The sequence below is a fragment of the Acartia tonsa genome, chromosome 2 (genome assembly GCF_053477335.1).
Source record: "Acartia tonsa isolate MP-2025a chromosome 2, ASM5347733v1, whole genome shotgun sequence".
In the NCBI taxonomy this organism is placed as follows: domain Eukaryota; kingdom Metazoa; phylum Arthropoda; class Copepoda; order Calanoida; family Acartiidae; genus Acartia; species Acartia tonsa.
In genome coordinates, this window is record NC_137261.1 from 9,881,019 (window position 1) to 9,905,964 (window position 24,946).

The following is a 24,946-nucleotide window of genomic DNA, read 5'->3' on the forward strand; positions in this document are numbered from 1 at the left end:
CCCTATTGGAGCGAAGCCCCTATAGAAAAGTGGCCACGGGGTTGCAGATGTTGAAAGACTAATTTTTTTTTGGTAAATTGGAAACTTAAAGGAGATATGCAAAAAAATGTTGTTTTTAGGAAAGGTTTAGTTCTCACAATACGGCAGCCTGGTCTTCTACTGTTCATCCTATACCAGATATAATGGTAAATATAAATTATGTACATATTGCTAAAGATCTCTTAACAGAGGTAATCCTATCCAGAATGGAGTATATTTAAGCTTTTTGAAACCCTTGCCTATACATTGACGCGAAATATTCTGCTGAAAAATGCAAACACAATATTTCTTAATGCTATGTATTTCTAAATTAAGGTCACATCCGATCTTCTCAAAGTGTAGCAACTCTATAATCATTATCAGAAAGTGCTTACGTCTATTTGAAATATGTTGAGAAAAATTGTCTTGTTTACTTGAAAAATATAGATTCTTTAGACAACTATGCTTAAGAATATAAGCATAGCATCCCTTGAAGTGCGTACAAATTACGCATCCTGTCTTTCAAGCAATTTTAGGATAATAATTCTAAATATTCTGTTTCTAAGCCTTATCGATTTATTAGGCTTCGCTTGCATAGGTAGAGTCTTTCTTGTTTTCATTCACTTGCTTTGTTAAGTTGAATGGAGAAACATGCCTTTATATGGAGAATACGAATAAATTTACGAAAAAATATAAAGCTAAGAAAAATGAGGTAAAATAAGATATTGATGAATGATAGTTTTCTTATTTGTATTAATTTTGTAATATTTTATGATCTTTTGCATGATCTTCTACATTTTGTTTCAGATCACGAAACCCTCCACCCCTTTATTTTTAAATAAATAAAAAATAAGTTGGGGTAGATCATCGTATTTTTTATTATTACTTTAGGTCAACTTATGTTAGATTTTGTTTGGCAGTGGGTTAGGCACTTTGAAGGAAAGCACAATCTGTTAACCTTTTACATTCATTTTAACCTTCATTTCAAATAAATGTATAAGTATAGTATAATCCAGACTGGCCCAAGTGATGAAGTCCCTTTTCGTCTAAAATTAAAACGCTTTTTGCTTTTTGGACTTGGCTGGGTTTATGTTTCCGACGCTGTTAGGGTCACTGCGCTGTGGACAGAGTTACACTTGCCCCCTCTATTCTTTTACTTTGAGATTTACAGGGACTCAACACAACATTAATATTTTAGAAAACTGAGCAACTTTGTTGTCACGCCAAGTGTCATATCAAGGAAAGAAAGAAAAATTCAACAGGAGCAAAGGTAAGGCAAATTCAGTGAGGGAGGGGACATTGGGCTTATTCGTTGGCTTAACAACTTTAGGGTTTGAGTTTTGATGGTTGGTTCATTAAGTTAAGTGACCAAACGTTTCCACCATTAATTGTAATCTACAGAAGAGATAATTCTATGTATAAAATTTGGGATATACATAAATTTATCGGTCATTGTATTATTACTTTATATACCTGGGGTAATTACCTGAATCAATAAGGTTTTTTACTTCTTAGGAAATATACCTTCTGGTCCTGTGGTGGTTTTAACCCTTACAGATCGGGCCCCAATTCCCACCTTAATAGATCGGGGGGGGGGGGGGGGGGTTCTGGTGGTTCATGTGTATTTTTAGAGAAGCCAGCCGCTAAATTTTAAAACAGCTGTAGAGCGGCCAATTTTGCAGCTAGGATGACCAAATTTTAGGACGAACTTTTATTTTTCATAACAAAAAAATTACTTTTGCTGATCATCGCCAAAAAACGGCAAATAACGGAAACCGCCATTTTCGGCGGTTACGGCGGTAGAACGGCGGTTGGCGGCGCCAATTAATATTTTTATCTGTTTATTGTTGCTCAAGAATTTACCCAAAAAAATTATAGGTCTCTAGCTGTAATAGAAGCCACGATATTCATGATATATGTCTGTAGTAAAAGCCGGACAAAAATCGGTCATAAAGTCGGTCAGGGTGCGGTCAAACGGTCATAACACCACTTTTCTCATAAGGTCATTGATATCTCAGTATTCACAACAAAAAATTTAGGTTTCTACCTTATACACAAAAGTCATAATGTAGAAAGATTTATTTAGAAATTTTTTTTAATTTTGGTGCTACCCAACCGACTTTGACCGGACACCACGACCGACACAGACCAGATATCCTAATAAAATCAACTCTTGCCGACGCATAATTACTAAACTTGAAAAGTCATGAAGTCACAGCTCTCCAACTTACCTAAAAAAAATGACATTGAAAAAATAGAGGGGGGGGGGGTCAATATGACCCCCCTCCCCCCGATCTGTAAGGGTTAAGATATTTTCTTGGGGCGTGCAAGACCCCACCCCCAAAGAAAAAAATCTTCTGTCTCATTTTTTTTTGTAAACCAAAACAATAAACATATTCTAGATGGTTGATCTGAACCCCAATTCGTCAAATTAAAAAAGGGATTGAATAGCAGACAAACAACTTTTGCATTCAAGTTATACAATAATTAAAGTTTTTGGAGGATTAGATGTCTGGAATGTACCTCCAATGTTTTCCTTTTGGCTGATTTAGAGAGTATGTCTCTATTGCCAAAATATTATATTTATTTCAATTACTTGTGTAGTACAAGTTGTCGCAAATATAGGTATAAAATATAGAAACTAGAGAGACTACAATACACAGAATAGAATTACTTTAATAAAATGACCAAAATATTGTGTCTATAATTGGGGTACTTTCCAAAACAGCTAGGGACGAAGCCACTATTATGTTTCTCTCTTAAATCCAGGGAAAAGGAACCATGATTCTGACAAACAATTATAGATGACAATTTACCCATAACCCAATTCCTTCTTTCCCCCCCTTCTTACCCTATTCTCTTTAGTTACAGCACATAACAAGTTTTACGTAACCATTATGCCACAAAAATATCCAAATTTTTAGCAATTTCAAATGGAATTAATTTGATTAATTTGCTAAATTATACGGCCTCTCTTAAATCAAGACCAAGCGTTTTTTTTTCATATGCATTTTTATCCCACTATTATTTAGGTGTTGAGAATCATGGTTAAATTGCTTGGAGTAGTCTCTATGACAGGTAAGCCATAAAGACAGACATCTAACAACTTGAAATATGTGGTTTCAGGGAAAGGTTTATTTATCGGATTGTATTATGGACAGCTTTACGCGGATATAAAATGATAAATTATAAGATTAAATCAAGTTTGGTTAACCCCGAGGGGCCGAAGTCCTGGTCTAACAAAATTAGGGTTAATTTTATGATTTTTATTTTAATATTCGTGGAAAATTGTCTGTAATACGATGCTATACATAATTTTTCAGTATGGCTGAGAACCGGTTCTAATTAGCAGATATTAATCGGTTTCGACCCATACTGAAAAAGTAATTCAGAATTATTTGACAACTTGAATCATAAATATGTTTGACATTGAATTACATCTCAAAATTACTTGGAGCTTAATTATCCATTTTCAATTCTTTTTAAAATTAAAGGATAAAGAAATCTAATCATTAATCTAGAAAATGTTAAACTTAGAATCGTTCTTCCGTTTTAAAAACCTTTCATTCAATAGGTATAATCCAGAAAGCGTATAAACCCTGAAAAATAAATTAGGAAAGGGGAAAAAACTATCCCTCCCCCCATCTTATTTTTAATTTAATTTTATTTTTTTTCAAAAATCGGGGAAGGGTTTCAATGCTCGATTGGCACAATGAGGAAAAGCCTAAAGATAATCTGTTTAGGATTATTCTTATGGCAAGCAAGTGTAGCGATTAAAAAGTACCAAACTAAACTCATCTCATATGAGGTAGGTACCCATTTTTAAACCTGGTGGTGTATTTTTACCCTGACCTGAACAATCTAAAACTTCCTTGAAAATTATGGAACTGTCTTTAAAGAAATCTATGAGAACATACTTACATACTGACAAACAGATAGACACCCTGTTACTTTATTATAGTAATATTATATTTGAGAAAACTAATATCGATATTTTCAAATTAAAACTAAATCTAGGAAAAGCTTTCAGACAATGGAACTCTGTTGTATCCTAGCGTCACCTTTTGTACTAAATACATCTGGCATCAGTTTCCGGGGGTTCTAGAATTGGTAAACAATAACAAGTCTTTGAATTTTGAGGTAAGAATTTAAAAAAAAATTGCAGGGGGGGAGGGAACATTGGAGGACACTGGTCTCCAAAGTTTAATAATACTCACGTTTTATTTTTTGTTGGTTCAAACTTAAACCAATAGTTTTATTCCACAGAGGGGTAACTTTGTTTATTATCATTAAGGATATATATTAGTTATTTCCATTGTATTATACTTATGATCCGTGACCGAAAATAAACAATAAACATACATACATTAAAAAAACGTACCTTGATACTTATTTTAAGTAAAGTTAGGTTAGATTTATTTCTAAAAATATTTAAAGCAAAATCTCTTTTTCCAAAAATATTTTTTTTCGCTTCATATACTAGAGAACATTATGCATATAATACAAAATTTTAAGGATATAAAGAAATATGCCATTGACAGTCATTGGAGCAGAGAAAATGTTTTCAGCTTCTTCAGTCACAACAATGTTGATAATAATTCATTTCCATGTAACACAGGTCAATTTTTTAAAGCTTTACTTTGGCTAGTGGCGATCACAGTATTTAGCAAGTGGGAGGGGGGAGGGGGATTTTTCGTGTCTAAGTGTTTTACCTCTGGTTTGTTTAGGATATATTATAGAGATGCTTCGCTTATAATATTGTACGTTGTTGTCCTAGTAATCCAGTTAGGGAGTTGAATCCATTTTTATAGAAGCAGAAATATAATCTATGATTATGGTTTGGACCCTCTAAAACTGTAATCTACCTTTCCACTTTCCCCTCTCTTGGTGAAGATATCTTCAACAAGAGAGACAAAAGTGGAATCTTAAATTTCAAAAATCGTATTGGCGTTGAAGATATCTTCACCAAGAGAGGGGAAAGTGGAATCTTATATTTCAAAAATCGTATCGGCGTTGAAGATATCTTCACCAAGAGAGGGGAAAGTGGAAAGGTAGATCACAGTTTTAGAGGGTCCAAACCATAATCATAGGTTATATTTCTGCTTCTATAAAAATGGATTCAACTCCCTAACTGTAATCAGTATTCCACAAATCAGATCAATCGGATAATTAAATCACATAAAATTTTTTTGTTAAAAATAAACATGTTTAAAATGAACGTACGGATTTTCTGGTAACGATTATAGAGTTGCTTCGCTTTCTAAGTCGTACCTAACTATTACAGGGATCGCCATGCAAAGTTTAAGATCGAAAGGACAATTCTAACAAGCCTAAATTAACGAAAAAAGCTATCCGTTCCAGACGGACGTACAGACCTATCCTAATTATAGAAAAGCATCGCTTTAAAAATAATATTCAATTTTCTATTTTTATTTTGAAAAAATAAAGGGGAAGGTTTCTGTAACATCTAGGCCTTTGGTGGAAAGTTTTAAATTTATCTGCATAAATACGTATAAATGATTGACCAACAGGGATATTCTACAATATAAAGTAGTAAGGTTTTTTTTACTGAAGCTTAAGACCTCGGAATGTGCTGGTTCGTATTAATTGTACATTTACTGAAGATAAAAAATATAAAGGAGTTGTTTTAGGCAATTTTCCTAAGCTTCCCTGCCTTCCCCTAGAGGCTAGGGGCAAAGAAACTAGTATGATATATATATCAATATAAATCAAATAAATTCAATTGGAATGTCCATGGTTCTCTTTAACTTTTATTCATTCAAGTTTGTATCGAGGAAATTTGTTTTCATAAAAGTATTTTCCCCAATATTTATGAAGAGGAGGAAATCGGTTTTTGGTATATTCCCTCAAAGTGCCTTATCGAACACTGAAACCCACTTTTAAATTAAATTGAAAAAAAGGGGAATAGTTGTTTATGTATTTAGGTTAGGTAAGGTGAGGTTATATTGGGTTTACGCACCCCAATTACCCTTTAAAATTTATTTTTAAAAATGACGGGGGGGGGGGAGTGTTAGTGTTTTTAATGCACTTAATGCAAGCAATCGGTTCTTATGTGATATGCTGATTTAATAAGAATTTTCAGAAAAACCTAACATATGTCGTAATAGAATAGTCATTACGTCATATTCCTTATAATAAAGTAACAGGATGTTTGTGTGTTTGTATGTTTGTACCGAAGGATCTCGCTAACCGCTGAACCGATCGGGTTCTCCTTAACAGGGTAGCTTCTCATAGGTTTGGAAGTTTTATAATTATTTTCTTAGGGGGTGGGACACCCCCAACCCCCCAAAAAATAAAAAAAATCCCCCCCCCCCAAATTTTTTTAAAAATTTTTTAATTTTTTTAACTAAAATTAAAAATGAGTGGGGAGGCATTCCCCCCCCCCCCAAAAAAAAAAAAAAATTTCGCCCCCCCTCAAAATTAGCCGCTAGTTTACAATATATTAGTACAAAATCATTTTTATTCTTTGTTTGTCCAAGCTGAACGACAAAGGTAAGCTTCGTTTTGGTACTTATCTTTGAATGTCAAGAATGGCTAATACGCCTAGCAGAGAATAGGTGCTTTACCTCAAAATGCCTGTCGAGCAATGAAAACCACCCTTCTTCCCATTTTTATATAATTGAAAATAAGGAAATTCTGATCCTTGATGTGACATGTTGAGCTTGTGTAATTTTTTCCCCGCATGCCTAATAGAAAACCCTTTTTCCGTATGGCTTCGAAACCGATTAGTATCCACTGGATTAGAAAGGGTTCTCAGTCATACTGAAAAATCATGTTTATTACAGACTCAGGGCTAGTTTTGTTAGCCCCGAGGGGCCGCATGTCTGGCTAACAAAATTGCTATTGATTTTATAATTTTTCATCATTTATTTGTGAAAAATTGTCTGTAATACGATGCTAAACATGATTTTTCAGTATGGCTGAGAACCAGCTCTAATCCACCGGATATTAATCGGTTTCGAAGCCATACTGGAATAATAATTCATAGAATTTTATTTAGTCGGAGGAAGTAAAACTGGTAAACCTTGTGTTTTTCCTTTCGTCTACCAGGTAAAAAACTTTTCCCTCAATGAAGCTAGTCGAGCCCCCCCCCCCCCACCCCACATCTTTTGAAAAATCATCATTTAAAGTAATTTATTAAAAAAACGATACTCCCCCATTTACCCTATCCTTTCTCCTCTTACTGGATGAACGAAGTGCCAAATAATTGATGTCGATGTTAGCAACCTAAATTGACGATATTTTTTCCCTTGTCATAATATTCACGTATATTCTTTATCCATTTTCAAAGATAAAGGATTAGTGATTAAAATTTCTAAAAGGTTATGTTAATAATATTAATCTTGTTTTATCTAAAAAGAGAAAATATGCATAATCTTAAAAAAAAATAGATTAGAGTTTCACATTAATCTACATTAATTCATATACAATTTCAAAAAAATGTAAAATACATTTTATCTTTCTAATATGTATGCCTTTTCAACCCAATTTTAATAATTTTTTCAGAGATTAATGTTTTAAAATTTTTTATAACTTGGCCTTAATTAGATATTTATGTCCTCTTTTATTAACACATCTTTAAAAAATCTTGCATTAGTTATTTATCGCATCGTGTTAAAGACAACTTTCCGTGGATATTAAAATGAAATATTATAGGACTAAGACTAGTTTTGTTAGAATTTCGGGTATTAAATTTATAAATTTTAATTTTAATATTCGTGGCAAATTGTATGCAATTCGATGCTTTACATTATTTTTCAGTATGGCTGAGAACTGGTACTTATCCACCTGATATTAATCGGTTTCGAAGCTATACTGGAAATTAATATGAAATATTAAGAGTGTTGTTGATCAATCTTTGGAAAATGTAACCTTGTCTAAAAATGATTCAAGTACACATAAGGTAACTTTTCTTCTTATATCTTTTCATTGAAGAATTACGGACAATCTGACAGACAAAGTGAAATTTAGAATAGCTTTACTACTTTGCTATTAGTGGTTTATAAAATTATTATTTGTTTAGAATAGAAGTTTTATATATTTTGATGCATGCACGCCCATCGATGATGTTACTCCTTGGTGCAACACGAGAGTCCATCCAAATAGAACATACATCTTAGGTAAAATTCAGGGATCTAAAGAGATAAGACACTTGCAAATACATCCATTTGATGATACACAAAACTATCTCTTCTGTAAATTACAATAATTGGTGGAAACGTTTCAACACTCAACTTAATGAACCAACCAATCAAAATTTAATAAAAGTCTCCAAAGTTGCGAGGCCAACGAATAAAGAGACGTTATTATCAAACTTTGGGGACTAGAGTAAAAAACAGCCCAATGTCTCCTACCTCCCTTCATAAATTAGTAAATAGTAATCGATTTATAATTACTTGGATGTTGCACCAGATTTTTATGTCCTCTAATAACGATACATCCATACCCTACTATTGGATGAACTGACCAATAAATGAGGTTCATATTAGCAGCCTAAATTGACGACAATTTTTCCCCTATCAATAGATCCACGCGACGTATATACAATATAAAATTTACAATTTTATGACATTTTTTGTTGTTGGCCTCCAATGCAATAGCGTAGAGAAGGAGGATGAACCCCCCCCCCCCCTGAAAAATAAGGTGGATGGATACTTCTTTATGATTTTTAAAAATATACATTTTTGTTTTAACTTGTCTTAACTAGGTTCATTTTCCTCAAATATAGTAATTTAAATTTAAAAGTTAAAAAGACATAATACATTATCTAGAGGATCAGGAGTATAGGGATAGGAATATGAAAGATAAAAATATAACCCCAAACTAAATTGATAACCAATATTGAATAACAATAGTCCTCATTGGATCATTCCCAGTAAAACATCTGATTTGCTCATTATCAACATTTTTATAGTTGGTTCTGCCCATTAGGTGGAGATATTATTTCATTTTTTAAATTGATGCAATTGATCTTTTGTCTTGGCAGGCTTGACCCTTCTCTTTCCCATCAATTGATCTCATAATTTTTTATTTTACTATTCGCGGAAAGCTGTCTATAATACGAGGGGATAAATCACTATTCTTATGTAATAGGATTGTAAAAATTTTTATTCTTTTATATTTTTTTCTTAGATTTTTGTTTACGTTTGAAATGAATTTTTATATTGCTAAACAAATATTACAAGAGAAAAAATGTATATTTTAAATTTCGTCAATGTAGTTTCGTCAAAGGGATATAAATAAAATTAGTAATTCAAATCAAAAGGAACTATTTTCTTGAGTACAGACAATTTATTTTGAAATCATACAGTTTACATAGGGGTTTAGTACAAGTTCTAAAAATCACGAAACCTTTCATTTTAAAGATCTTCTCTTTCACTTATAGACATGAAACAAACAAGAAGCTACTATGTCTGGCGCGTGTAATTTCAATCTTTACTAAATATATAGGTCAATGGGGCTATTGCGATCCTGCTTGTTCTGGAGAAAATACAAAACCTGACAGTAAATATAATCTTGCTAAACTCGATCATTATTGGGAGGTAAATAATAGTCATTCATCGCATCGTATTAAAACAGCTTTCCGCAGATAAAGATAAGTACAATTATAAGATTAAATACATTTTGTTATCCTCGAGATGCCGAAGGCACGGGCAAACAAAACTGCTTTTAATATTATGATGGTACATTTTTTATTCGTAGAAAACTGAATATAATACGATAATACATGAATTTTCAGTATGGCTTAGAACCTGTACTAATCCAGCGGATATTAATCGGTTTCGAAGCCATGCTGTAAAATATTTTGATTTAAATTTTTATTATTTTTGTTAAAATGTTCTGTTAAATGGGGAAACTACCTTATTATTAAAAAAGCCAATCTTGGGAATGCATTAGCCAAAACAGTCGCAACTCATTACCATATACAGACACAAATATTGGTAGTCTGTAGGACTTTTGGAAGCGTAATCAATCATGCACTTTGTTTGCAAGGTGTATCATGTCCCCTAGAGGTCATCTAGATTCAATCTGGATAAAGGGAGGAGTAGGTTGCGCTATAAATCCGTAAAGGCGTGAGTTTTAAGGCTTGAAATTAGTAGTAGAATGGTAATATTCACTAAATATGTGTATTTCTTATTGAAAAGAACTATAGACAAATTAAATTTTTTTTATCGTTCTTCTACGGTTTTTAACTTAAAACTCACAACCTTTACGGATTTTTAGCGCAACCTACTCCTCCCTTATTCAATTAACATTAATATATCAAATAATATGTTCTCAGATTGGTCTATATGACCTGTCAACCTGGGGGAGTGGGTTGTGCCACACCTATAATCCACCACGGGACGTGGAACCTGGAATTTCTGGACAACTTTACGCTCTACTAGGTAAAGTACATATGTATGTCAGGAAGTACGAAAAGAGGTCAATCGTTTTTCTCTTTATGAAAGAATTGTTATTAATCACATTATAGACAGCTTTCCGCGTATATTAAAATGAAAACTAGATTTGGTAACCCCTTAGGGACCAAAGACCAGAGCTAATAAAACTGGTATTAATATTATGATTTATATTTTCGTATTCGTGGAAAATTGTCTGTAATACGATGCTATACATGATTTTTCAGTATTGCCAAGCACTAATCCTGCGGATATTAGTCGGTTCAAAGCCACTGCACTGGATCAAAATAATGTTTAGTTAAAAAAAATAAAATTCACTCAATTTGACCAGTTAGAACACAATATAGGAACAATATAACCATTTTATTGGTTAGAAAAATTAAACATTTTTTTGGGGTTCGAAAGAGTAGTAGATTTGTCATGTCATTCATATAATTGAAAGGCCAGCTTTAAATTTCTTAGGATATATCATATAGGCTATAGCATGCTTAGGAAATCATATCATCCAACAATTCAGTTGCTCATATTCTTTTTAGATTAAAAGGGGAACTTCTTTAGTCTGCTAGCAAATTGCTCTCTATTGCTATTGGCTGCTATTCAAAGTCGGCACAGGGTCCCCACCCCATGAACATAAAATTATTCAACCCCCGCCCCCTCTATTCTTTTACTTTAATTTATAAATAATCTTCTTGAACTATAATAGCTACCAACCTAGGCAATAAAAATGATGAGTTTGGTCCCAGAAGGTTTCTTGGATACAACATTTATTTACATGATAAAGGTAAAATTTTGACACAATAAAAACTGTCCCGAATTTGTATTAATTTTGAGGAACACGACTCCAGTTACGTCATATTTTTCTTTCCCGAAAAAGGGAAGGGGGAAGAAAAAATAGATGGGAGAAAAGGGGGTTTTCCCCATCTCTTTTGAAGAGATTTTCTTCCCCCCTTCCCTTTTTTGGGAAAAAAAATATGACGTCACTGGAGTCGTGTTCCTCAAAATTAATACAAATTCGGGACAGTTTTTATAGTGTCTAAAATTTTTATTTAATTGTACACAAAGCTATAAATATATTCATAATTACTGTTAAAAAACAAGGACGATTAAAAATAAGGGCATACATGATAAAAAAGGACGGGAATGGGAAATGAAAAAGAGAGAAAGAGAAATCTGGAGAAAGTGATGTGAAAGTGAAGAAAAGCCGACCGACAGACAGACAGACAGGCAGACACGAAAACTACATTTTTTTCCTTCAACAATTTTGTTTAGGTCAATTTTGGCCTGGCTTGGATATGGGACGAATAGGCCTGAGTAAAAAATTCTTTCTTGCCAAAGATTTAGAATGGGAAGGTAGTTTTGTAATGCAACACAAGAATCAGATTAGCAAAGATGGGAGTCCTTGTAATCAGGTACAGACAGGTCAGGGAAACAGGGATAGAACAATAACCGACAAATGTATCTTCCCCCTTGATAATGACATCAAAATTCCTCCTCTGGTAGAAATTTATTCATTATTACTTGGATCTTACACTAGATTATCATGTACTCTAATAAAGTGAAACTTGTAGCGGGCCTAAATAACGACCCCCCCCCTCCAATGTACACATCCCCTCCACAATAAACTGACCAATAAATGACAGGGGAAATAGTAACCCAAATTGACGACAATTTTCCCACTATCCTAAATTCCACGTATATTCAACTAATACATTATACATTTATATTAAAGTAATTTATCATTTTGCAAAGGCCTCGTTCATTTGAGCTTAATTGTCCATTTTCAAAGGATCCAGATTATAGCTTCCGTGACTGTGTGTTGAGCTGGGTGGCTAGTGATGCTGGCTGTCACCTGGACTGGTTTAGTAAACTACCTGGCAAAACAGTGGAGGCTTGTCATAAGAGGTAAACATTAAAGATAAATAAGTAGAGTTTTTTCCCCCCCTGAAAATGCCCATCAAACACTTAACTAACACTCCTATTTTAAAATAATTGGAAAATAAGGGGAGTAGTTTTTATCTGACTAATCTCTGCAGGGTTTATACCTCCGGTTCCCTATCCAAGCGAGGCTAGCAAGTATACAACCTAACACAAACCTAGCCTGACCTAAAGTAATAGAGAAACAAATGTAAACAACTCACACCTTCCTTTTAAAATTATTTTAAAAATATTGATTCTATAATTCCTTTTCAGGAAACAAATAGAGAAATACAGCAAAAGCTTAACCACAGCTTTGCAAGCAAGATGGCTCAAATTATCCAACATGACGGGATGCATTCCAAAGTGTTCTGTGAGGTAGTTTTGTCACAGGGTTAGGGAGCCACACTGCCGCAACCAGCTACGGCTTAAAGGAAGTTTAAGCCACACCAAGCCCTAGCTACTCTCACCCTCATTAAGTATAAACTACCCCATCCATGCTCGGCCTCAGCCCCTCTTGGCCACAGCCACTCTCTGTCACACTCAGTATAACCAGCCACAGCTGCAAAATTAAATTTAGCCGTAGAAGTTGCTGTAGAGTCATAAGTTGTATAGTGTTTGTACTAGGGTAGAGGCTACCCAATTAATATTTTCATAAGTTCGGCATTAACATAACTGTTTTTAAATTGTCTTTTTATTGGCGAATCTGTAAATTTAAAACTAAATTTACTTGAAATTATTTGTCAGTTGACATTACCTTATATTTACTGTCCTGTTGGGGGATCAAAAACATAAAAACAAACTTATTAACAAGAGTAAACTCAGCATTTATGAACATACATATATTATCGATTTTCATTTTCTATACATGTAATTAGTTGAATTAGATTTCATATTACTATTTGAAACATACTTTTAGAACATACACCCTTGTGGAAAAAACCCGGGAAGAGGCCACGTGGGACAGAAATTGGGCGGCTGCTTTCTACCTGGATGTTAAAACTTCTAGCTTTACATACCAGGTTAGTTTACCAAATTACTACCCAGTTTGATTATAAGGTTCTGATCTTGTATCATCCTTGTTTAAAAATGCTGAACTGGGAGGGGGGGGGGGGGGGGGTCATTAGAATAAAATTATTCTGTTTCACAAAGTCTTATGAACACCATTCATTTTTAAACTTAGAGGACTTTTATCAAAACTTTTCCACGACTAACTTTTACAAAAGGTATAATTTTGTTCTTAATTTGTGGGGTTCATCTATTTATCGTCTATTGTCGTATCTCTGAGAAATATGCATGCATTGATATACAAACAAAATTAAGATGTATCATATTAAGGAATTTATTTGACACTTAAGATGCAAATGCTAGATTAATGGCTATTTTTCTCTCTATAAGAAATGCAATAAATTTACTTTTAGAATAATATTTCTTTTCTCATTTTCCTGTTTGTTTTTTATTTACATAAATTTTATATTTAATTTTATAAAGACTTTAGTAAAAAAAGGAAATATGTAAATACAATCAGGAGTAATGAATTTATTATTATTTGGATATTACACCAGATAATCATGTACTCTAATAAAGTGCTACTTGTAGCTGGCTAAAATAATGATCTTTCCCATTTACCCACTTTACCCCCTCCCCTCCTACTGGATGAACGAACTGACCATTAAGTTATGTTAATGTTAGCAACCTAAATTGAAAACATTTTTTCCACTGTCATAATATCCACGTATATTCTATAATTTGCTTGGGGGGGGGGGGGGTAATTACCACCCCTGAAATCTGTTGGCAGGGGTAAATTTTTTAGGGGGTGAGGTAAGCAACCCTTTACCCCCCCCCCCCCCTTGGACGTCCTTGATATAGATATTCTTATTTTGCCATAAAAAGAAATTTATTTATTATAATCAGTAGTATATTCGCATAATTTCTGCACTTGCCAGGGCTTCCCCTCAATTTACTAAGCACTAACCATTATGGCCGAGGTTAAAAATATTTTTTTTTCAGACTGAATTTTTTGCATATGATATCTGGGACTTGACCGCTGGTTTAGGAGGTCTCATGGGCATCTTCCTGGGCTGGTCTTTCCTCAATATCATCCTACAGTTTTATATGCTCGTTGAGAATACGTGCATCAACTTTTGTGTCTAGTATAATTGTAAAGATTATTTATGTGCTTTCCCTCAAAGTGCCTGTCGAGCACTGAAACCCATTTTCCATTACATCAGCTGACCTAATATATCAACTAACAACCAACCATCCCCCTATTTTCAAGGGGAAGGTCGGTGCTCAACAAGGCACTTCAAATGAAAATGCCATTTTTCAAAAATAAAATGAAATATATATTAATTTTTGTCTGCAAAAAATGTTTTAATGGAATTTTTATGTAAATACCTAAAATATGTTTTGGTGTGTGTTTGTTTTAATTTTATATCACTTATTTGGAGCAGTGTTTTATAATTTGAATATAACATTTTGCCTTTGAAAATTTTATATTACCTTTGAATTAAATTTTGTTATCTCTCCAACCTGTTATATACTTTCATGAGCTTTTTTACATTTATGTTTAATAGATAGACAATTTTTTATATACAATTTTCCTATCTATTAGTTAGCGTGTTAGACCATATAGGGTCTTTTTCTTTCTTATTAAAATACTAATGGATACACCCCTAGCCTCATAGACGTCCAAGGGGTGGGGGGGGGGGGTAAAGGGATGATTACCCCCCCCCCCAAATGAATTTGTGATTTTCAATTTTTACCCCCCCTAAATAAAAAAAATGCCTCTATGAAATAAAGATTACCACCCCCAAAATTAAAAAGCTTGGACGCCCCTGTCTAGCCTCTAGGGTATTTGTATTCGAAAAGGTAGAGGGTGACTTTCTAAATAGCTTATAATCACACTAAGACTTAAATCTGTAAAGATAATAGCCTAAAACCATCACATGAGCTATGTACATATATATATTTATATTTATATATATACATATATGAAGCTTACAAAAAAAGAGAACTCAATCGGTTCAGTAGTTATTAAGAAATTATTCTTTAGTAAAAAAACATTATTACTTTTTATAATATGTTAGATATTATTGTATCATATGTTGGCATTTTATTATCTCTTTTTGTATTATAGGCCTTGAATAAATTTTAATAGATAAGATTTTAATAGAATAATTTACAAAAGCAAGTCCTATGAAAATTTAAATTCAAATATTCTTTTTGTAAATCTTTGTTTCGTCGTATTTAAGAAAATGAATCAACTGTAAAAATCTTTTCTTTATATAACATTTTATTTTATTGTTTTATAGTTTTTGATATAGTACTCTTACTTAAAGCGTTAATTTTAATAAATATTTTTGGAATCCTGTAATTTCACAAACATGAGATTGTACATTTTATGGTTAAGTCAAGAAATGTCAATAGTTATTTATCCATTTAGTGGATGGATCACGAGAGGTTCTATTCACAAAATTAATGAACCAACCAATGAAAATTAAATGAAAGTCCTTAAAGTTGTTAAGCCAACAAATAAAAAACGTTATGATAAAACTTTTGGGACTTTAAAAAACAGCCCAATGACCCCACGGTTCCAATTCTAACTTATTATTTTTTTACAGTGTAATTTAATATTTAGATGGTCGTGACCATTTTGAAGGTTTTCTAAATTAAATGCTATTAAAATTTGAAGACATGATGCTGAAGACAATTTCATGACATTTACAATAATCCTGGAATCCTGGAATGCGCTATGAAAATTAATGTGCTCATTGTTTATTTAAATATTTGAATAAATTCTCTTATCTTTAAATTAGACCTGTAGTACACCTCCCCTCTAAGTTTACCTATTCTACTAATAATAAAAGTTACACAAAATGAAGAAGAACTGGAATTTTTGTTTAGAAATTATTTAATTTTGTCCCAACTTAATTTGCAGCGTCAAAATATGGAAGAAGGAAATTTTGCCTTTCAATATTAATAATATGTTCAATGCCTATGCCTATTTCAATTAAAAGCCCATTTCCTTTCGGTAATCTAACCACCAAACTTAATTTTAAGACAGCGGCAGTTAGTGGTTTTTATGTATAAACATTTTTAAATACACTGAGATTCTGCCTAATAATTTTTTGTTTCCTTGAAAATAAAGCTAAATATTTGATGAAACTTACATAATCTAGGCCTCTCATGTAATTGAATTTACAAGATGTAATTTCGAGCAATTGTATCATATTTTAGGGAACTAAAGGGATAAGGCAATTGCCGATAAATAGATTCTGTAAATTACAATTATTTGTTAAAACGTTTGGACACTCACTGTAATGAACCAACCAATCAAAATTAGATAAGTACACCAAATTTATTAGACCAACGAATAAGAAAGCATTATTATAAAACTTTGGGGACTAGTGTAATATAACACAAATATCAATTACTCCTATATTACATATACTTTGTATTATGTGTTTTATGAGAACTTTTTGAAAGCAATTTTACTCCATTTATAGTCATCAGAATTTAATGATTAATGGAACCCAGTAATAGTGTCGGACTGATTATGACGTAAAATAAAAAATTAGCCAATGAGAGGCCATTATTGACCAATGGTAAAATTTATAGTGGCCTCTCATTGGCTAATTATTTTTTTTACGTCATAATCAGTCCGACACTTTTACTGGGTTCAAAAAATTCACAACCTAGGTGTCAACATCTAAAAATGGTTTTAGCGCATTTTTCTCATGCTCAAATCTTCTACCCTATGCAAGAATGGCTGCAAAACGCTTCAAAGTTGAGGTATAGAGTTAAAAATTGATACAGATACTTTTGGAGACATGTACTAGAACATATTAAAGTTTGAAGGCCATATCTCAACCAGGGAGGGAGTACTGGCCCCCCAAAGTGGACTACTGAAAATCCAATTTTTTTCTTGCAAAGGGTAGAAGATTTAAGCTTAAGAAAAATGCGCTAAAACCTTTTTTAGATGTTGACATCTAAGTTTTGAATTTTTGATTTAACTGTACTTTTTAAATAAAAACTGAAATATTTTTTTGATGTTCTAAAAATGGTTATAAAAAACGAAGAAAATAAGCCGTTAATCATTAAATTCTGATAACTGTAAGTGGGGTAAAATTGCTTTCAAAAAAAGTTCTCATAAAAAAACACACTGTAGATATAATACAAATAATTTTATAATATATTTTAATCGTATTTTTGGACTACAGAAAATTTTAGCAAAAAGATTATTACCTTATAATTTTAGTTGTTGCTTTTGTATTCTAGTAAATACTAACTTTCTTAAACAGTTAGGGAGTTGAATCCATTTTTATAGAAGCAGAAATATAATCTATGATTACGGTTTTGACCCTCTAAAAAACGTAATTTATCATTACACTTTCCCCTCTCTTGGTGATGATATCACCAACGCTGATATGATTTTTGTAATCTACCATTCCAATTTTGCCTCTCTCTGTGATGACATTATCAATGCCGATACGATTATTGAAATGTACCATTCCACTTTCAAGAGAGGCAAAACTGGAATGGTGGTTTACACTTTTAACATCGACATAATTGAAATCATACATACTATAGTTATATTAATCGTAGGAATGTATAAAATGTATTTATAATTTAAAGAATTTTATGTAAAATAAAAATAATAACTAGAATATACAATTACTATTATGTCGATTTAAATAAGGAAATCAATGTTTATGAATACGCTGATATGTAAACATATATGTACCATTCCAGTTTCGCCTGTATTGAAAGTGGAATGGTAAATTTCTAAAATCGTATTGGCGTTGATGATATCATCACCAAGAGATGGGAAAATGGAATGGTAGATTACATTTTTTAGAGGGTAAAAACCATAATCATAGATTATATTTCTGCTTCTATAAAAATGGATTCAACTCCCTAACTGTTAAATGCATAGTAATAACCTGGGCCGTTATTCAGCAAATTAATTCCATTTCAAATTGCTGAAAATTTTAATTTTAGTGGCGTAAATTTTGTGTTTTTCTTTAACCAAAGGGAAGTGGTTAGTTCGGGAGGAAAGAAGGAAGTAGGTTGTGGGAAAATTTTCACTTAGATTTGTTTAACTGAATCCTGGTCAATTGTTCCTAAGTTGTAACAATTCGAAAGATTTATTACCATCCTTCATAGTGTTTATTTGTTAGTATTATATTGTACATACATCATATACAAAAGTAAATCATGTCGACTGTAACGCCGGGAATTCAATCGAAAGAATAAACGAGAATCAACCTCAGCTAAATGAAACTTTATAGGAAATCGCTACTTGCTGTTAATTTAGAGAATAACATCCAGAAAGATTTCGAATCTCTTTATTCATGAAAGCGATGAAAACCATTAACTGAAATAAAGAAAAACACATGAAGTCAATTACAGATGTAAAATAACATAGCAAATCATAATAAAACATAAATTATTAGAGTAAATGCATCATAAGAGCCAATTAAATGCACAATGTTACGAATCCTTATATACTAACAAATCATCATAATCATTGCTCGAATTTGATCTAATTAAAGTCCTATGCACATCACACACAATAATCATTACCTGGGTATTTCTAATGCAAGCTAACAGGCTTACAGTAGGGTTTTTCTCGCGCTTGAGTGCACTTTCCAAGTCACAACACGTCCGATACGCATATCTCCGTTGATTACAAAGGAATAAAAACGCGCCAGAGAAAGCACAACAATACTCACATTCCGCGCAGCGCGCTCATCAGAGGTCTCCGGAAATTGTCGTCTTTGTTGCTCCGGCATAAGGTTTTTTGGCGCCTTGGGGATTTTACATGAGCAAGACAAAAACACCTGAGAAGAGACCCCTCTCGCACAATTTCCAATGTATTTAATCATCTCAATATAATATTTAAGTTAATTGGAATTATTACTGTGTATTGTTAATTAAATTTCTGGAATTTTAGAGCAATTCCATCTTTTTATATTAATAAACATGGATAATTATGTTTATAAGTAGCCGCTAGTTAGCATATAATTCCCTTAGTTGATGTGTGTCTACTTTATTATTTCTTTATTATAGAGCAGCTGCATTTCAGGTATATAAATGGACACACGTGTAAATATAAAAATATTTATTATTACAGTTTTATTATGTTTATCAATATGTAAGATAGATAATATTTTTAGAAAAAAACATTATTCTAATCATCATTCCTTTCTTAATAGAAACCTGATAAAAAACCAATATTTAAATATTAAAGACTAAACAAATTCTTTTCTAGTTCTGACATTTATTTACTTACTTAAATTTGACATTTTCATAAAGAATAATTCAAGTATTTAATGTTCTGTATGGATGCTTTGTACACCAATTGTTGGCAGGATGTACCAGGTATAACTTCAAATTGATAGCTCTTATAATTACTTTTGGCATGTTGGAATTGTCTAATCGATTTCAAACTTGGTATGACGATTTCTTTAACAGTTGTGTACAATTAAGAAAGCGTAGCAACTCAATAATCATTACCAAAATATCCGTATGTCCATAAACATGATGAATTTTTACTTTAAAAAACAAAACTATTTAATTGATGTTTGGAATAAAGATTTTAGATTCCTATATTTATTAAGTATGATACAGTCCTCAAATGTAAACATCATATATTTACAAGAAATTTTGGGATTTCGAACAAATGTTAAATATTAAGTCTGTTTTTACCCTATTTATGTAAATCTTCGCATGTCTTACTTATTGATATATTAAGCTGGTCATTCATGGATGTTGGCATGCTACTTTATAACATTTCAATACGGCTACGCAAAATTGTTATTACTGTGCTATTTAAGGCTACTTATTTTTTGTTGTTGCAAAGTTTCCCATCTTCAAAGAGCAACCAGTACACAAATTACTTGGTCAGTCAGTCTGTCGATTATGCTAGCAAATGCCTTCTATATTATTTTTCTTCAAAAGTTTTGTGATTTTCTACTGTTTAATTATCACAAATCTTTTCATGAACATGCATGTTTTCATCTTTGTTTTATTTTCTGCTCCCTCTTTCTCAAGACCACATAAGCTATTTAACTCACTTTGTTCTAGTGTCTATTCATATTTTTTCGTGCTTTAATACTTAAGCATGTTGTCATCCTTGTTTGGCTATAAACGCTTAAAAACAACTTTTAATCGTTTCAAAGCTTTTATCCTAAAAAGACTAAATATTATACAGTTTTATAATATTACAATAAAATTTTTAAACTTTGAAATAAATATATTAAAACATTTCTAGGAATAAAATAAAATAATAGAACGTAAATATAATTCAAAAAGTTTTGTTTCAAGTAATTCTGTATTTAGTAAATTTTAACTTATAGTACAACATAGTAGACATTTGTTAATTGTTGTTAGTTCGACTTCAAAATGTTTCATATTTTCAATTTTTCAATTACGAAAAGTGTTTGACGAATACACCTATTGTTTGTTATTAAGTGGCTGCTGAAAATTATCAACATTCAACATGCAATTCATACATACATTTTAAAGCTTTGATAAAATATAGTCTTGGCCAAAACTATATGGAGAGTACAATATAAAACTATAACTATATACTTATGTTGACACAATCTTGACAGGGTATATTCATACAGACTAAATTAAAGTAAGCCTGCAGGCAATACACCGCTTTAACTTCTGAAAGACTGCCATAAGTAGACCCAGTACCTAAAATTTGAAGCCTTCAGCTTTAATAACAAAAAAGTAATATGCATCTAAAATTGACATTCTAGGAAGTTGAAAATCTTTAAAGTCTGCTTGTGGCAGTCATTCAGCAGTTAGAGAAGTTTATCCTAGTCTGTATAAATATACCCTAGCAACAATTCTGTCGTTATTATGTCAACATAAGTATGTAGTTATAGCTTAGTTGTATTGTCGATACAATTTCAGCCAAGGGCACATCCTATTAAAGCTTTAAGATCGACGCGTGAATGGCAGCAATAATTTCCTGAAGACTTCTTTTAATTTAATTTTTTTTGTAAAAAGGGGTTTAGTTCACCGAGTACAAACGCCTGGTCGGCAACTGTGCATCCCATTCCAGAAGAAAAGGTAAACAACAAATTCATTTTTCATTCAGCCATTAAAACTAGGGCTTGGGAGCCGCGCCTCAGTCGCACAAAAGCCTCTAATTTAAAGGTGCTTTTGTACATAAAAAATTTCTGAAAAGTTGAATTGTCTGTTTGGGAACAGGTTTAAGTTAAAATATGACGGTTTCAAAGAGGCTTACACGCGGGTGCTGAGCCATTCAAAAAAATTTGTCATGAATCAATTTACTCATGTAAGGCCAGTATACCAAACGTGGTATTCTAATGTATAATAACTTTGACTTTTCTTTGGTGTTCTATGGTATTATTGATGTTTTTAGTTAAAAAAAATAAAAGTTAAATATTTAAACTTTGTAGATAAATGGAGCAAATGGGCACGGTAAAAAATCCATGAAAGATCAACAAAAGGAAATGAAGAAAAATTCGGCACAGGCTAAGGTAAGTCATTTTTAAAAGGATAATACACGTTTAGATTTACGAATCTCTTCAAAATCTCTTTAAATTGGTCAAAATATAAAAGGACAGAAACAGTTATAATAACTTCCTAAAATACAATATAATTAAAAATTTGCCTTAATTCTAATGTTTGTTTTAAGTTTTATTTAATAATTCTATATTTAACTTTGATTCTAATTTAAACTAAAGAACATTGTTTTCAAAAATGAATGAAAAATAATAATCATATTTTTATAAGGTTGTCAAGTAATTTTAAAATGTTATGCATTTAATTTCGTCGATGCCTTATTCATTAAAACTAACCAAAACAATTTGTTAATTTACATGAACTAACTATTGTCAACGCTTCAATCCTCCCTTTCTATCTTGTTTGTTTCTTACCTATACGTTGCGTTCTGGGACTGCAGGGTTCGCCAGGCCCTGGTGTCTTCAGGGATGAAACAATGGCCATTACATTGATGTACTTCCCCAATGATGATAAGCAAAATTACTCCTTCAATAAGTTAATTATTATTTAAAAAGTTTGAACACTTCTAGTTTTGAACCATCCAAACAAAATTCTATGAAATACTTTTTAAGACACCAAAAACGAAAATAATTTTTGGTACCGAATTTACAGTCCCCACATTCTCTACCAGATCCCTTTTTAGCTTAAGCCAACCAATAAAGTGTTCAATTTAATTTGTCAGGAAATGTATAGTAAGCCATTAATTTTTTCTTATCCCAGAGGGTAGTGGGTGTTATTACCCACCCTCATATCCAAGCAAACACCCAATCAATTATCACAAACCATCAACATAAAAAAGGGATAGAAATTAGAGTCTAATTAAAATAAATGGTATATTTAAAATTTTTCGTGGCCTAAAACATTAATAATTATTTAAAACTTAAATCATTAATAATCAGATTCATTTAAGGTTTTGAGAATTGTGGTGAGGCTTCTTGGAGTTTTCTCTATGGCTGGAAAGTATTTTGTGTATTTTCAAATTTAAGCAATGAAACTACTCTTCAATTATTATAGATTGTTCTCGGTTGGTTGGTCAGTAATGGAACTTTTATGGCATTTATATAGGATTTTTGTCATAGCTTACAGAAGCCCAGCTATTTTTTAAATAGCGGAAACTATTTAAAAAAAAATATTTTTGACTTTTGATGAGTTAACTTTGAAACCATGTTTCGGTAGATCATTTCAGGGATGGGGTAAAGGGGGTGGATGAAGAGAATTGTTATTTTAGTCAGATGTAAATATAACTTTATCAGAGTACAGGAAAATCTGTTAATGATATGTATCCATTCATTGACTTCACATAAACCAACAACATTGAAAGAAAACATGTATTATTATTTTAAAATGTATGCTAAGAATGAAAGTAATCATTCTGGGTAAAATTATTGGTGCTTTCGCTTGAAGTTTCTAAGAGAAGGGGAAGAGTTGGTATAATGTGCTCGACTTGAGACTTCAAGGGAAACCACCAAAAGTTTAAAGAAAAACTTTGTACTTGAACATGTGCTAAATAGTAATTCTTATTAAATTCTCGTGTTCCTCTACAAATGTGAGGTCAAAATAAATTCACCAAAAATTTATTCAAACTTTTTTTTCTAAAGATAGCGGTATCGATATTCATAACACGCACAGGGTGTTATATTCAACTGTCCCTCCCTCACTGTGTATTAAGATTTTCATTTGATCATTAATCAAACGCTTTACTTAATTCAAAGTTACCCTAATTACATACTATTTTCATCGCATGTTTTGTCCCCGGATAGGGGGATATAAAATTAAAATGTTAATTTTCATTAAGATGTTTCTTAAAATTCTCGCTAACCTTGCTATACACGTTTTTCATCATTTTAGATAAAAAATATGTATTTTTTTGAAATATTATTGAATCCAATTCGTTTCCACTGGATTATAACTGGTCCTGAACCATACAGAAAATAGATTTATCGTTCGGTTTTTATAGAAAATGTCCATGAAACAGCTACTATAATTCTTTTCTACGAAATAACATTTCATCCTCAATTTTTATTTCGTGTCCGTGGAAAGTGGTCTATATATTTTATTATCCCTAATATATTTATTTTGTAGGATTATTTTTATGGCAAGCTAGCGTTGCCATCAATAAATATCAGTCCAAGTTAACATCACTACAGGTTTTACATTTTATTTTCTTAAAAATCATTAATATCATGAAAAACAATTGAAAAATGTTAAAGGCTTTGTAGAACTATATAAAAATAAAGGCTGTTTTCCAAATCGAGCAAAGTCCCCCCCCCCCCAATCACGTAATTAAATTAAAAATAAGGTAGAGTGGTTAATAGTTTTTGTTTGTTTGTTTAACACTTTAGACCTGGTTAGGTGAGGTTGTTTTGTGTATTAGGTATCTCTGAAGAGTTAGGCTTGTGAAAAAAAACTATATCTCCTCTTAATTTTAATATATTTCTAAATAAGCAAGAGGGGTTTTTGTTCTTAACAAGGCACTTTTAGGAAAACGGCCGATTTTTTGTTTCATTTGTTGAATTAATTTTTGTTAAGGAACGTCTCTCTGACAATGGTACACTGATGTATCCTAGCGTTACCTTTTGTACAAAGTACATTTGGCAAGATTTCCCGGGGGTCATGGAGATTCTAAATAATAACAAATCTATGGGCTTTATGGTATGTATATTTATTTTTTTGTGCGTGGATGCGCTTCTTGAGACCTCTAGGGTAACCTTAGAGAGTTCTTTCCAACACCCCCCCCCCCTATAAAACAATTAATAAAGCTTTTCCAGAACCTATAAGAAATAAGCCATTTCGGTGTATTAGTAGCAACATCTTTAGGACAAACACACAGACAGACACACTTTCTGTTACTCTCATATTAGGATTTTTAAACAAGGATAATAAAAAATGTAGAATGTTATAGTTTATAGTAAGAATAAAGAAAAAAATGAAGATAATCATACAAGGTAAAAGAAGACTAAATTGATGTAATAAACAAGAAAAAATTATTTACATTAAAATTGTAACTATTTGTTCTACCTTTTATATTTTTTTGATCCGTAGTT

General features: G+C 31.9%; 2 protein-coding genes and 2 long non-coding RNA genes across 5 annotated transcripts in view; all 4 read left to right on the plus strand.

The window, feature by feature from the left end:
- The first annotated feature begins 1,220 nt into the window (after positions 1–1,220).
- On the plus strand, positions 1,221–4,170 carry LOC145312395 (uncharacterized). Its single transcript, XR_013877001.1, has 4 exons — positions 1,221–1,288; positions 3,051–3,096; positions 3,762–3,826; positions 4,036–4,170. It is a non-coding gene; the product is annotated as an uncharacterized LOC145312395 (long non-coding RNA).
- Positions 4,171–4,524: 354 nt separating this feature from the next.
- LOC145312701 (uncharacterized) lies at positions 4,525–7,942 on the plus strand. The gene is made up of 3 exons (XR_013877083.1): positions 4,525–4,636; positions 7,040–7,089; positions 7,880–7,942. It is a non-coding gene; the product is annotated as an uncharacterized LOC145312701 (long non-coding RNA).
- Positions 7,943–11,156: 3,214 nt separating this feature from the next.
- On the plus strand, positions 11,157–14,711 carry LOC145312702 (uncharacterized). Its single transcript, XM_080151961.1, has 6 exons — positions 11,157–11,220; positions 11,709–11,848; positions 12,226–12,341; positions 12,630–12,731; positions 13,273–13,375; positions 14,364–14,711. The coding sequence occupies exons 2-6, from the start codon at positions 11,732–11,734 to the stop codon at positions 14,505–14,507; spliced, it is 582 nt and encodes a 193-aa protein (XP_080008087.1). The 5' UTR covers positions 11,157–11,220; positions 11,709–11,731; the 3' UTR covers positions 14,508–14,711.
- A 4,949-nt stretch (positions 14,712–19,660) lies between these two features.
- The window catches only part of LOC145304193 (uncharacterized), a 56,364-nt gene continuing 51,078 nt past the window's right edge, over positions 19,661–24,946 (plus strand). For both annotated transcript variants that reach the window (XM_080146015.1, XM_080146007.1), the window contains exons 1-6: positions 19,661–19,739; positions 21,381–21,443; positions 21,797–21,877; positions 22,813–22,857; positions 23,984–24,049; positions 24,432–24,554. In XM_080146015.1, the coding sequence (XP_080002141.1) occupies positions 19,704–19,739; positions 21,381–21,443; positions 21,797–21,877; positions 22,813–22,857; positions 23,984–24,049; positions 24,432–24,554 (414 nt within the window). In that variant the 5' untranslated portion in view covers positions 19,661–19,703. The remainder of the gene's footprint in view (positions 19,740–21,380; positions 21,444–21,796; positions 21,878–22,812; positions 22,858–23,983; positions 24,050–24,431; positions 24,555–24,946) is intronic.

Bases quoted from the DNA above. Each gene is read 5' to 3' on its own strand.
- LOC145312702 (XM_080151961.1), top strand. From the start codon at position 11,732: ATGGGACGAATAGGCCTGAGTAAAAAATTCTTTCTTGCCAAAGATTTA. The intron at 12,342-12,629 runs GTAAACATTAAA...ATTCCTTTTCAG, and splicing joins GTGGAGGCTTGTCATAAGAG to GAAACAAATAGAGAAATACA. The intron at 12,732-13,272 runs GTAGTTTTGTCA...ACATACTTTTAG, and splicing joins ATTCCAAAGTGTTCTGTGAG to AACATACACCCTTGTGGAAA.